We start from the raw sequence: 13279 nt of genomic DNA on the forward strand, positions 1-13279 counted from the left end.
GGACCTTAAAGATCACCCAGTCCCATCCCCAGCCACAGGCAGGGACACCTTTCACTGTCCCAGGTTGCTCCAAGCCCTGTCCAACCTGGCCTTGGTCACTTCCAGGGGTGAGGCACAACTTCTCTGTCCTTACCACCCTCACAGGGAGCAATTCCTTCCCAATATTTCATCTAACCCTGACCTCTGGCAGTGGGAAGCCATTCTCCCTTGGATGGAGGAGAGCTGTGGCTCAGCAGAACATCTGAGTTTGTTCTTGCCTCTCCCACACAGGATCCCAGAACCACTGAGGTTGGAGAAAGCCTCCAAGATCACCAAGTCTGACCTGTGACTGATCCTCACCTTGACAACCACAGCAGAGCACATCCAGCTGTTCTTTGAACACCTCTGGGGATGGAATTCCATCCCCTCCTGGTGCAATTCCCATGTTCAACAACCCTTTCCACGAAGAAATTCCTCCTGATGTCCAGCCTGAACCTACCCTTGTGCAAAATGCCCACACATGACCCTAAATCTTCCTCTTATCTGATCTCAATGTTGAGACAGCCCCGAGCTGTCCTGCACTGACCACCTGTGATGGTGGTGCTCCTGTCGAGGTGTCCTCTGAAATGCCACAGCCACAAAAGCAGCACTGCCCACCTGAACACCTTCTCCCTTTCCCTGCTGATTTTCTGAGCCTCTTTTCCCAGCCTATATAAATATATCAAAAAGGGGCACAATTCCTTTAGAGGCCCCAAATCTCAAAACTCTTTTTCTTCCCCTGCTACACTCCCTTCTTCCCCAAATCAAGATAAAATACTCGTGCTCTGAAGGCACAGATCACCATGTTACCACAATGCAGAGAGGAGGCATCAATATTCAGGGAGAAATTTGGAGTTACAGTTTATTCTTTCATTTGCATTTTAATAGAAAAACTTTCCATTCAGTCCCAAGTGAAAAGCTACTATATGCATTTAAATGAAGATTATTTCTTCCCCCCTTCTCTTTAAGAATGATGACACAAGTGCTTGAAGCTCTCAGCTCCTCTGAGCGAGCAGGTACATCACGCAGTCACCTTATTGAGCTTTGGAGACCATTAATCCGTGTTTATAAAACCACCTGACACACACCACAGCTCCCACTCTCATACACACAGAGCCACCTCTGCTCCCAGGCCCCTCTGGTTTAATCATTTTGAAAAACAGCGGCAAGATTTCCATTTTTCCATTTTGTTCCTATTCAAAAATGCAGCTCTTAGAGGAAGGGCAGAACATGAAAATCAGACTTACAGCTCTTTAGAAGGATCTATTGTCAGAGCCGGGCACTTATTGTGTTTAAACCTGACTGGTTTTTCACCTGGTGGTTTGGAAGCTGGTTTTATACCTAGAATCATGGAATTTTTGATGTTGGAAAGGACCCCTAGGATCAGCAAATCCAAGCATTAACCCAGCACTGGCAAGGCCACCACTAAAGCCCTTCTCTAAGCACCTTCAACACTTCCAGGGACAATTATTCCACCACTTCCATGGGCAGCCTGTGCCAGTGCTTGGCAACATTTTCATCAGGAATTTTTCCTGATATCCACCCTGAGCCTCCCCTGGCCCAGGCTGAGGCTGTTCCCTCTCCTCCTGTCCCTGTTCCCTGGGATTAGACCCCAAATACCTCCCTGACTATCCCCTCCTGTCAGGGACTTGTGCAATGCCACAAGGTCCTCCCTGAGCCTCCTTTTCTCCAGGCTCAGCCCCTTTCCAGCTCCCTCAGCACCTCCAGACCCTTTCCCAGCTCTGTTCCTTTCCCTGAGTGGCTCAAAACTGGATTCAGGATTTGAGGTGGGGCCTCAGCAGTGCCCAGCACAGTGGAGTGGGCACTGCCCTGGTCTTGCTGGCCACACTATTCCTGATACAATCCAGGTGCCGTTGGTTTCTTAGCCACCTGGACACACCTGGCCTCATGTTCAGCCACTGTTGACCATTGGGCAGCATTCCAGACATTTTCCAAGCCTGGAGTGTGATTTCCTGGGAATATTCTCTTCCATTCTCTTTTACTGGGATAAAAACCACAGGAAGAGTATGGAATTGCAAAGGATGTATTTAAGTACTGTCCCTTTATATTTTGGGTACCACCTTAAACTCTGATGGCAACTCCCTTATTGATGGACACCCCCACCAGTACAAATTCCTGCTGGCCATGGTGGCTGATGCTGGGAGGTGACCAGGGAGAAAATGGGTTGGGATTGGCCAAACCTGGTGCCCAAAGCCTACACAGCAGCACTGCAGCAGCATCTGATTCATAAATACAGGAAGATTTGAGTTAAAGACCCAAAAGACCTTTGTCCCACCCCTGTGTGGGTGCCCTGCCCTCTCCTTGGGGTGGATAAAGCAGCCATGACCTTTTGAGGATCCTCACAGCCCACACCAGGAATGCTCCTTGACAAAGCACTGCTGTGTCTGGAGCCAATCTCGCTGTCCTGGGTTGCAATATATGACCAAAAGTTGTATTCTATTTTCCATCTGTTGAAACTGGCTGGGGAGGTGTTTTCTTTACCTCTTGTATAACCCATTCCTCATAATGTCTTCTCTTAATGATCTTAATGATGGATCTTCCATGATCCATCCTCCCTCCAGGGGAATCTCCTGTCCATGGGCCATCGAGGCTCACAGCAGGGCTGATCCAATTCCATCATCCCACGGGGAGATGCTCCACCCAGGGGGAGGAGCCCAGCATTCCCACCTGGAGAAAAGCTGAGATTTGGGACACCAGCACAGCCTGTCTGCACTGGATTCCCAGAGGAAAACCAGACCCATCTCAGCACCACTGGACCCTTCTACAGGATCATCTCTGCTCTAACAGAACCACTTCTGTTACTCCAGGAGGATTTATTTGTACTGCTCTCAACACCCTGACCAACAGGATATTAAGTTGTATTCTGACTCTGTCAGGGTTTCTTGGATTTTTGTTTGTTTGTTTGCTTGGTTTTTTGTACTACTACATTTGGGGTTTTTTTTATATTCCTAGTAAAGGACTGTTATTCCTATTCCCATATCTTTGCCTGAAAGCCTCTAATTGCAAAATTACAATAATTTGGAGGGAGAGGGTTTACATTTTCCATTCCAAGGGGAGCTCCAGCTTTCCCTGGCAGACACCTGTCTTGCCAAACCAAGACACTTACAAATGGGTTTGTGGCTCAGCTTTCTAAGTTGTGATCAACCGTTAATTATTCACAGTGGCTTTCATGAGCATTGCACAGCACGTTCACAGCAAAGCTCCAGACTATTCACCATTTCCTCACTGGTGGAAGGTGATGGAAAATGCAAATAGGGTCTTGTGGATCGGTGATAGGCTGGAGAGTGACAATAAGGGGAAAAGTACAGGAAATTTTCTGCATTTTCTAGGATTTTAACTTCTTCCTCAGCTCTCCAGCCTTTTCTTTCCTCCAGCATCTCCTGCACACAGGTTTTCCACAGAGAAGCACCATCAGAGCTGGATCTACACTGCCCTCCATGGAGCTTTTCAAGACCTTGGTTCCCATTCCATTCCTCGTGGGAACACAGGAGGGGCAAGATGTGGCTCAAACACACCTTGTGCACCTGGGTTTCCTTTCTAGAGGTCCCATGGCAGCAGGAAGAGGGGAAAAGTTTAAAGGGATGGGTGGGAAATGTTCTCCAAAACAAGGATTTTAGGAGCAGACTCAGAAAAAAAGTCGAGTAGCCCACAGCACCTGCACTGAGACACAAATTTTCATCCAAAGCCAGAATTAAGGTAAACTTTCTTCAGCACCCAATTTGAGAAGTGAATGGAATTTTTTTTTTTCATTGAAAGACTGGGGCAATAATCACAGCAAGAAAATGAGTAACTGTAGAAAAAGTATATTTCATTTAGATCATCATAAATTTCATTTCAGCTTTGTTTCCCTCTTGGCTTATTGTACTTTCTAATGCAATTTGCAGGTTTTGATCGCAGATGAGTTTAAAACAAATGAGCAGCTATTTGAATTTAAAAGTCCTGCTTAGAAAGGTGGAGAAGAACCATTCTGGCATCCCTAAACGAAGCCACCTCTTTCTTAAAACACTGAAATTAAATACTCTCTTGAGTCCAAACCATCATCTCTTTGAATCCTTGCACGACAGGGAAAGGCTGAACCAATTGGCCAACTTTGACCAAGTTTTCCTTCAAACCTCTCAAAAAAGCAATTTTCCAGAAGATTTGCTATGAGCCAGGAGGTGACATTTATCTCCCAGGTGATGCCTTTCTATGGTTTTCAAACATCTTCTTTCCCTTCAAGCTGCCACGCACTGCTGCAGGATGCCAAGGTACGTCGAGATTCCCGCAACAGCATCCCTGCCCTCCTGGCAGAAAAACCCGAGGAAGCCAAAAAAACTCAGCTCCTACTGTGAAAGCACGGGACACGGGAGAGGGAATATGATGGGCAGGCTGGAGAGTGTCTGTGTTTTTTGGTTGTTGGTTTTTTTCTGTCTAGCACGAATGTATCAAGGTATTCAACAGAGAAAACCCGTGCTCGTGCCCTGGCAGGCGGGAAGGCGGCAGGCAGAGGGAAAAGCTGTCACGGATGGACACGGATGATCAAAAGCAGACAGTAATTCCAAGAGTAGCAGAGGTGACACGTTGGAGTGTAATGTCCTAGAAAGAGCCCTTCTGGCCGCCTGGTAGGGGCTTTCTCTCAAGGTGTTTCTCTGCCCCCGCCACCGCAACACCTGAGTGACATCGGAAAATGCGGAGAACAGAGGGATCTCTGTAGCTCGAGGGGGGAATCCAAGACATTTGCATTCATTACAAGTTCCCTTTACCACAAAGAAATGCTCAGGCATTATGTGAATAATTTCAGAAGAGACCCATTCTCTTGCAAGAGTCGAGAGCTTTTGATGGGAACAAAGGGACCCTCTCATCTCAAACCTGCACAGATCTGAACAGATCAAGGCCAGACAACGCTTGCATGTCCCCAGCAAGGGGCCTTGGAGGAATAATCAGGTCTCTTGGACAAGGAACATCATCAGAAGGGAGGAAAAAAGCACAGATTGAGTGTACAACATGTGTTTGCACTTGAACTGAAGCTGAAGCTTGCAGGTGTCTCTTGTTTCATCGTGGAGCATCCAAAATAGTTGCCTACCAACACTGAGCCCCAGCCACATCCTACAGCTCACCAGCAGCCTGAGCTGGATCTGTCCTGACCCCAGTGCTCCTGGTGTGGGTGGGATGAGTAAACATCTGGGAGAATCCAAGAGGGAAGAGAAAGCAACCCAATTGAGACCACCACACTCATGCTGCTGAACATCAGGGGGTTGTAATGAGTAGTGACAACCCCCAAGCTTCATCTGGAGGACACTGGTGGCTCCAACCAGAGGGGTGTTGGTAGCAGGAGCATCACACTCCCCAGAAAATTAAGATACTAAGGAAATTTTCCCCTTTTTTAGCTCTCTTTTTTTCTTGTCTGTACAGCACTTTTAACTATTAATGAGAATTTTCTGTATTAATTTGGACCGTGGCTCCATGGAACTGTAACCGGACTAATAATCTGGACTATTATTAGGTTGTTAAAACTTTAATTAGACCGGCTATTTTTGCTGGGAACAAGATGTTGAAAGGAAAAGGAATGAACAATTTGGTGCACCCAGAATGGCAGCGAAGAGCTCAGAGGCTCAACCTGGTGAAGGACAATGGACAGAGGGAGCAAAGAGGACCAAGGCCAAGGAGTTCAGGGCCAAGGAGAATTTTTTTTTCAGGATCTTACCATGAAGTAGTAGAGCTGAGAAGACCTGGCCATGAACTCAGGCTTGCACTCGGCCACGCAGATTTCCACAAATCCGGCATGCTGGCTGGGCTTGGCCTCCCCCATCTCACACACGATCCTGAGGGGAAAATACCAACCAGGAGCAGAGTTTGAGGGATGGTTTAGTAAAATGAAATTGGAGCGAAGAGCCCACAGTGCTGGGGAATGGACTGTAGATTGACCCACCCTCTTCTGTCCCATCCAGAATACAATTTGTGGATTAAGTTATTCTTTAGAAAGTGGTGGCTTTTTGCTGGGACAAGTGCTGGGGTGGTGTAAATCCACTTAAATACACACAGAAATGTTGTGTTGAGGTCTGGCTCCATCCCTCTCAGCTCCAGCCTGGCATGGAGGCAGCTCTAAGGTTTAATCATCACTCCTGCATTTAGCAAGAGGTTTTTCAGGATTGCTGCCTTCCAAACTGGAATTGAACACCTTGCTTGGTGAAAACCAGGATAACTTCAGGGCATTTTCCACGAGGATCACCTCGACATGCAATCCAAACACACTAATAACTGGATTATTAAATAAATGGATCTATACGTGAGGAATGTCCTCTTCCATCCCTCAATTCCCAGTTTGAGATGGATTCCTTGGAAGGCCCTACAGGTAGGAATGTCATTAGGTGTGCTGTGGCCTTTGCTCTGCCACACACCCCACTTACTGCTCTGCTGGGATGTACCCTTCCACCAGCGGCTTGCACTCCACGCCGGCCACCTTGACGTGGGACGCGATATCCCGGAATTCCAGCCCCAGGTTCTCCCCACGGATGGTCACCTTGGTCCCTCCCTCACGAGGGCCTGTCACAGGGTTGATCTGGGGAAACAAGCCAAGAAAACAGAGAACAGTCAAACCAGGCACCAGAATCCTCTCAGGCTCAACAGTTTTCTTTTTCTCAAAAACAACCTCGTGTAAACAATATTCCTTTCCCAAATAACAACAAATAACAGCAAATAACAACAAGTCTTGTTTGCTATTTCTGTTACTTAGCCAATGGGAGAAGTCTCAGTCCTATGGACCAGTAAAGTGTCTTTTTAGCGCAGCATGTTATAAAAAAGCTGAATAAATTGTAAATAAAACTTCTAATTTTTGCTGCCTCCTGACTGGAGTCAAGCATCTTTATTTTGTGTCCTACTATGACAGGGGAGTAACAGAGAATATTCTTGGACAAGGGGCAGGTCTTAGGGTATAACAGACACCAGGACTAAACCAATACTACTGGGGGGGTGTTGTCCTGATCTTTTTCAGCCTTCTGATGTTTGCATTTTTGTAGTGGAGTTTCTCATGGACTTTCATGTCAACAAAAGTAATATTTTGTAAATTGTTCTTCTTGTTTACATTCCTCTCTGGAAGAGGGACAATTGATAAACTTCTAGTTTGACCAGTGTGGTTGAAGAGGTGTCAACTTCATTTGTCCAATTCATGGTCATTGTCCAAAATCTGTGTAAATTGAGGTAAAAAATAAACTGCCCCTCTTTTTTTGCCCTGACCACTGACTGCATGTGAGTCCTTCATTTTGTGTCCTCTAGCGACAGGTGGGTACAAAACAAACTACTAAGGATAAAATTACTACCAAAACCACGCTGCAACACCTGAGCACTGCAACAACACCAGAATCAAGGGGCTGGCCCTTAATTATCTCCATTCTGCCCTTCCAATTCCTTGCTGTGCCCACTTTGCCATTCCCCCGCCCTTCTGCCCGCTCAGGATACCACAGCTGCCATCTGCCAGCGCTGGCACAGCTCTCCCTGCAGTGAGCCAGGGGGAATTCCCTGTCTCAGGTCCATACCCACTGCCCCTGGCTCTGCCAGGTGGGAATCTGGGGCTGGCAGCCCTGCCCTGCAGGAGCAGTTGGGCTGGCAGGGAAAGGCGAGGCACTGGAATGAGCAGAGCTGCTCCTGAGCACTTCCCTGGCACCAGAGTTGGTGTAATTCCCACCCAAAGGGTGATTTTTAGAAGGGCCATCTTTAATAAAAGAAGGGAGAGCCAGGCACCTCCAGGGGATATTTAATTTTAGGATATTAACTTTAGGGTGTTAATTTTAAGTGTTGTGAACCAACTCCTCGGTGATTGTGACTTTTCTCTGGCTCTACAGGGAACCAGGAGATATTTGTGGTGGTTTTCCAGTGAAGAAAAAAGAAAGGGAAAGGAAAAAGGAAAGCAAAAGGAAAAAGAAAAGGGAAATATGTCTAAAGCACAAGATTTTGAAAAATTCTTGCTGTGACTCAAAAAGCATCAGCAGGAAACTTCCTAGAGCAAAGCCATCACAGGACCACTGAATCCTTCCCTGGGAAATATTTAATTTGGAAAGGCCAGCATCAAAACCCACTTATTTCTTTAAATCAGGAGGGCCTGGGATTCTCCCAGTTTCACATGGAAGATGCTTTAACCCTATTTTGTAGATCTGCCAGAGATTTAACCAAGAGGAGGGTGTTACCAGGTTGTTTTCACAGCAGGAGAGGAGGAGCCTGTTCTATCACAAGTGAAAAATGTGGCATGAGACCTGTCAGTTTTGGAGAGGAAAATCCAGGCAGGGAAACAAAAGCTGCCAGGAAGCCTCAGCTTCCTCTGGAAGACCCAGAGCTGCATCCCAGTTTCCAATCTCTGCTTGTATGAGCTGCTGCTTGTCACTCCTAAAGGAGTTTTTTGTGGCTCAGCGAGTCTCTGAGTCCTTTAATTTCCCTGAGTGGCTCTTTAAATGCCAGAGCTGGTACAGCAATGGGGAGATGGGGGCTGGAGGGGGTTTGAGTGCCCCTACAAGTGTGAGTACACGTGTTGTTCCTCCTCTTCCCTGCAGAGATCCAGCCCTGGCTCCTTTCCAGGCTCTGGATGCTCCCACCCCACAGCTCCAGACCTACCATTAGCTGCAATATATATCCAGTCACTTGAGATTACTTCCATGCTAATGGCTCAGAAAAAGGCCTTCCAAGAGCTACTTAGGATTGCAGCAGGCAGCTGGAATATTTCATGAGTGAGTGTTGTGATGATCTGTTCGAGCTCAGAGAGTTGTTGGAGGAAATGCCAGCAGAATTTGAAGCACGGCCCCTGTGGGGCTGGTAGGGTGGAGAATGAGGGCTTTGCTCTTCAAAGAGAGGCTGGAGATGAAGGATTAGGGTTAAAGGATGGCAGGGAAATGTGGGTGGACCTTCAGAACTTCTGCACAGACAGGTCCTTGTGTTTTGTTTCTGCTTTAGTTGATCATCCATCAGCTGCCCCATACCAAATCCTATCATTGTTTCACGAGGTCTGAGAATCTGAAAATATTTTAAAAAACGTTTCCCCCAGCTCCAAGTGATCTTCAAGGCCTCAAATTTGAATTTTCAGGTGTAGCTGTGTTTTCTGCCTGTCTGGGTTTGGTTTCACAGCTTCAGATGGTTCAGGTGGGGTCAGAATTACCAGTCTCTGATAAATCCAGGTAAAGTAGAGACCTTTATCTTGGAAACACGAGAATAAGCCATAAACATCAGAATAAACTGAATTCCAGTTGTTCAACTGAGAGAGAGCTTTGAAAGCTGGTGAACAGCAGGGAGATGGATCAAAACACAGGAAAAGGGGTTATTTTTCAGTAACATCTGGGAAAAAACAGATTCAACCCAGCCTTTGCTCTCCCAAAATGTTCAAGCACAGATATTGGTTTAGAGCTCTTCCATAACAGCCACACTTTTTGAATCTGAATCAAATACTATTTTAAAAAAGCCTTTCTTGCTTTCTAGGAAAATAACCCACCTGATTCTACCTGTTAAACCACCACTGTGGAGGCTGGAATTTTCTTTTTTGCATTTCCCCATATTTTCCCTGTCTCATTTCCCTCCTGGCTTTTCCCATTTGTAAATCAGGCCCTGGGCACATTGAAAGGGTGCTCATGTTGGATAAGGCCTGAGGACTGAGAGCTGCTCCAGGCAGGAGGCAGCTGGGAGGGATGGAGCCCTCATTTTCAAGGCTCAGGTCTGTCCTGCTGCCTGTGCTGTGACCCTGAAAATGTGCCTGGTATTATGGCAAAGGCATCCTAAGACAGCAGGCAAAAATCCCTTTAGATTTAAGGCCTGACTTTCATCCCCTGCCTTCTCTCCCTTCTTCTGCTCTTTGTATTTATGGTTGTCCTATCCTCTTATTTCCTTTTTGAACCTTCCCTCCAGCTTTTCCTTTGGCCAAGTCAACACAGTCAATAGAGAACTTCCTGAAGAACAAAATTATTCTGCAAGTCCTTCCCCCAGCCCTGCCCTCATTCTCTTTATCTTGACAGTTCCCAACTTTTCCTACTCCAGGCTTGCTCCTGTCTCCTCCTTGAGCCTTCCAAGGGCACACCTGACAACTGTGCAGGGCTTTATTTGCTCTGTGAAGACTTTTCTCACCTCAAAACATCAGCCAGGGGCAGGACAAACAAAAGGGCTTAACCTGCTGGAGTCAGTGGAGGGTAGTTCTATTTTTCTGGACATGGCTTTGTCTGTGTCATGCTGACAGAAAACATAAATTACACCTTCCCTTTTGCTTGACCTCCTGTCAGCAAAGCTCCAACCTCTCTGGGATCACTCAACACCTCCAGGCTGGCCAGAGAGGCTGCTCCAGGAGACATTTGGGCTCCTTTGATTTACCTTCACACCAATTGGAGATACCCCAGAGCATTTTGTCTCACCTTCAGCTGCTCCTCTAGAAGGCCAAGGTCTCCTAAGGGCTTGATGCCACATCTGGCAGCCCTTTTTGGGCAGCTCAGGTGCTCTGGGGTTCCTCAGGTTGCACCAGCACTCTGTGTTTGGGGATTATGGTGGGAATCCTGACACCCTTGGGTGTTAACCCAAGGTCACCCTTGGGTTTTAGACACATGAAATTGTGTTCCTGCCTGTGAAGCACCCACCGTGGTGGGTGAAGGAAAATGATGCCTTAAGTTTGAGCTTTCATGTTTTTCAGATTCTGTGCTGCCCAGGGGTGCAGTTCTGAGCCTCACATTCAGTGTCACTCAGCTCTTCACAGAGCAGGGAGACAAAACAAATCCTTTCTTGCTGAAGACCAAGGACAACTTTCAGGCCCAAAAGCACAAACAGGGGTGGAATGAAGGGAGGAACAAGAAGGATGGGACTTCAAAATCTGAGGCTGTGATTAGACAATTAAATCCCAATAAGCAAATGGACCAAAACTTATAAAAGTGGGAGATGTCATGACCAGTTGTCCATTTTTTTGTGACCGTTTTGGGTCCACCTTGGGTGTATCCCTGGCCAGGCTCTTGTCCTGCCCAAGGTGTATCCTAAAGGCCTTTTAATAAATATCTACTTTATTCTCTAGCTCAGTCCAGTCCCTGTTCCAGGTCAGCCTTCCCAAAGCATCACATCCCCAGAGTCCCTGAGGCTTTCCCTGATCCAGCAGAACCCAGCCCTGACCTTCCCATCCCCAACCCAACCCCAAACCAGGACAACAAACCAAGGAAAGGGAATCCCAGCAGCTTCTTGCAGAGCCACAACTTACATCCGTGATCTTGGGGTTGGTGCACTTGCCCTTGGTGCTGGAGAGCTCCAGCCACTGGCTGTCCTGGGCTGGGCAGTGCTGCCTCAGGGTGCACTGGTTCTGCCCCTGGCACCAGCCACACTCGAAGTCGGGGTCAGCTTTCAGGCAGAGTCCGCAGCTGTCCCGCATGGCCCCGCACTTGTACAGGTGAACTGCAGGGACGGCAAAATAAAATAATAATAAAAAAATATCTGAGAGATGCAGACAGCACAGGAGAGTGTGGGGTGGCAGTGGGAGCAATAGGGGAAAAAGGATTATGGGCTGCTCGTGACAGAGGCAGGATGGAAACTCTCCATGAGGGTGAGAAATGAGGGAACATGGAAGTTCTCCTTGAAATAAAGTTTATTTGTTAGTTCATTCTTCATCAAAGGGGTTTTTGGAAGCCAGAGGCAGGATGGAAACTCTCCACAAGGGTAAGGAATGAGGAAGCATGGATGTTCTCCTTGAAATAAAGTTCATTTGTTAGTTCATTCTTCATCAAAGGGGTTTTTTGGAAGCTGAGGGCAGAAGGGAGGATGGTGTTCTCAGTATGGTGAGGGACTACAAGCAGGAGATTGGAGGAAATGATGCTTGGGCAGTGATTTGGGCTCAGTGCCTTCCTTTGTCGCAGACTGAATGTCATAAAGTGTCACCAACAACCAACCTCAGACTCAGCTCTTCACCCTAAAATAATTTTCTAGACCTGGCCAACCCACAGCTTAAACATAGGTGTGAAACTCCCCAGAATTCTGTGTTAAGGTGATCCCACTCAGGTTTCCCACTTAGAAATCCCAAGAGATAACACAGTGTATTAGTCAATGTAAATACACAATGGTTCATTTTGAGGCTGAGTCCAGGGATTCACAACCTGCCTTTACTCCTTCTTCTGCTCCAGAAATTCAGTCTGCTTCCCACTTTGAAGCCTCACATTCAGTGTCACTCAGCTCTGCACAGAGCAGGGAAACAAAACAAATCCTTTCCCTGATGAAGACCAAGGACAACTTTCAGCACCAAAAGCACAAACAAGGGTGGGCTGAAGAGAGAAACAAGAAGGATGAGACCTCACAACCTGAAGCTGTAATTGGACAATTAAACCCCAATATGCAAATGGACCAAAACTTATAAAAGTCTGAGACTTTGTGATCAGTCATCCATTCTGTGACCATTTTGGGTCCACCTTGGGTGTACTGTCAGGCTCTTGTCCTGCCCAAGGTGTATCCTAAAGGCCTTTTGATAAATACCTACTTTATTCTCTTAACTCTATCTAGTCTCTGTTCCAGGTCAGCCTTCTCAAGACATCACCCTCAGCTCGAGGGTGGGTGTGGAACAGTGTGACAGCACTATGGGAACACCTGATGGGGACAGATGGAGTGGGAGAAGGTGTGGGAAGTGTCCACAACAAGGTAAAGAGAGGGAGGAGGGAGAAATTTCTGAGAGGTGATGATGTGAGAAGAAGAGAATCTACAGGTGTGAGCTGCAAATTCAGGGCAGCTGAGGGGAGGGGAAGGTTCCAGGGTGGAAAAAGACAAGAAGGAAGAAGATGTGAAGGGACCATCCATCCCCAGGAACACCCAGCCTTGCCTCAGGACCATTTCTGGATGTGCAGCCCCCTCTGCAAGGGGCACATCACACCCGTGCCATTAGTGATGGTTAAACACAGGTGTTTTTCAGATCCCTTTTTTATCGTTACCATTTCATTTTGCTCAGAATTGTCTCACTGGAGAGCTGCAGCCTTTCTGCTTCCCCCCTCTGCCTTCCCCTGCTCATTACTAAATTGCCTCTGAGCACAGAGCCCGCTCTCCTGGCACGTTAACTTGAAGAGCATCACTGCAGGAGAAATAAAGAGTGGGGGGGAGAACAAGCTGGAGAAGGAGGGGGGTGAAAACCAGACATGAGGATGAGGAGAGAAGCGGGGACGATGAAGGGGGAGAGAGGGAGAGCAACACAAGTGGGAGGGAGAGTTGCGTTTTCTCAGGTGGAATGAGAGAGGGGAGGTGCACAAAGCACTCCAAAAATTGGTAATTTGCAGAGTGCAGGGAACAA

At 47.2% G+C, this 13279-nt stretch overlaps 1 protein-coding gene across 1 annotated transcript in view; it reads right to left on the reverse strand.

The window, feature by feature from the left end:
• PLXNA4 (plexin A4) overlaps positions 1-13279 on the reverse strand; it is a 421348-nt gene that overhangs the window by 67254 nt on the left and 340815 nt on the right. The window contains exons 11-13 of the mRNA XM_083858928.1: positions 11219-11409; positions 6426-6577; positions 5723-5840 (exon numbers count right to left, since the gene is read on the reverse strand). Of these exons, the coding sequence (XP_083715054.1) occupies positions 5723-5840; positions 6426-6577; positions 11219-11409 (461 nt within the window). The remainder of the gene's footprint in view (positions 1-5722; positions 5841-6425; positions 6578-11218; positions 11410-13279) is intronic.

The sequence above is a fragment of the Zosterops lateralis genome (assembly GCF_965231275.1).
Source record: "Zosterops lateralis genome assembly, chromosome: 4".
In the NCBI taxonomy this organism is placed as follows: domain Eukaryota; kingdom Metazoa; phylum Chordata; class Aves; order Passeriformes; family Zosteropidae; genus Zosterops; species Zosterops lateralis.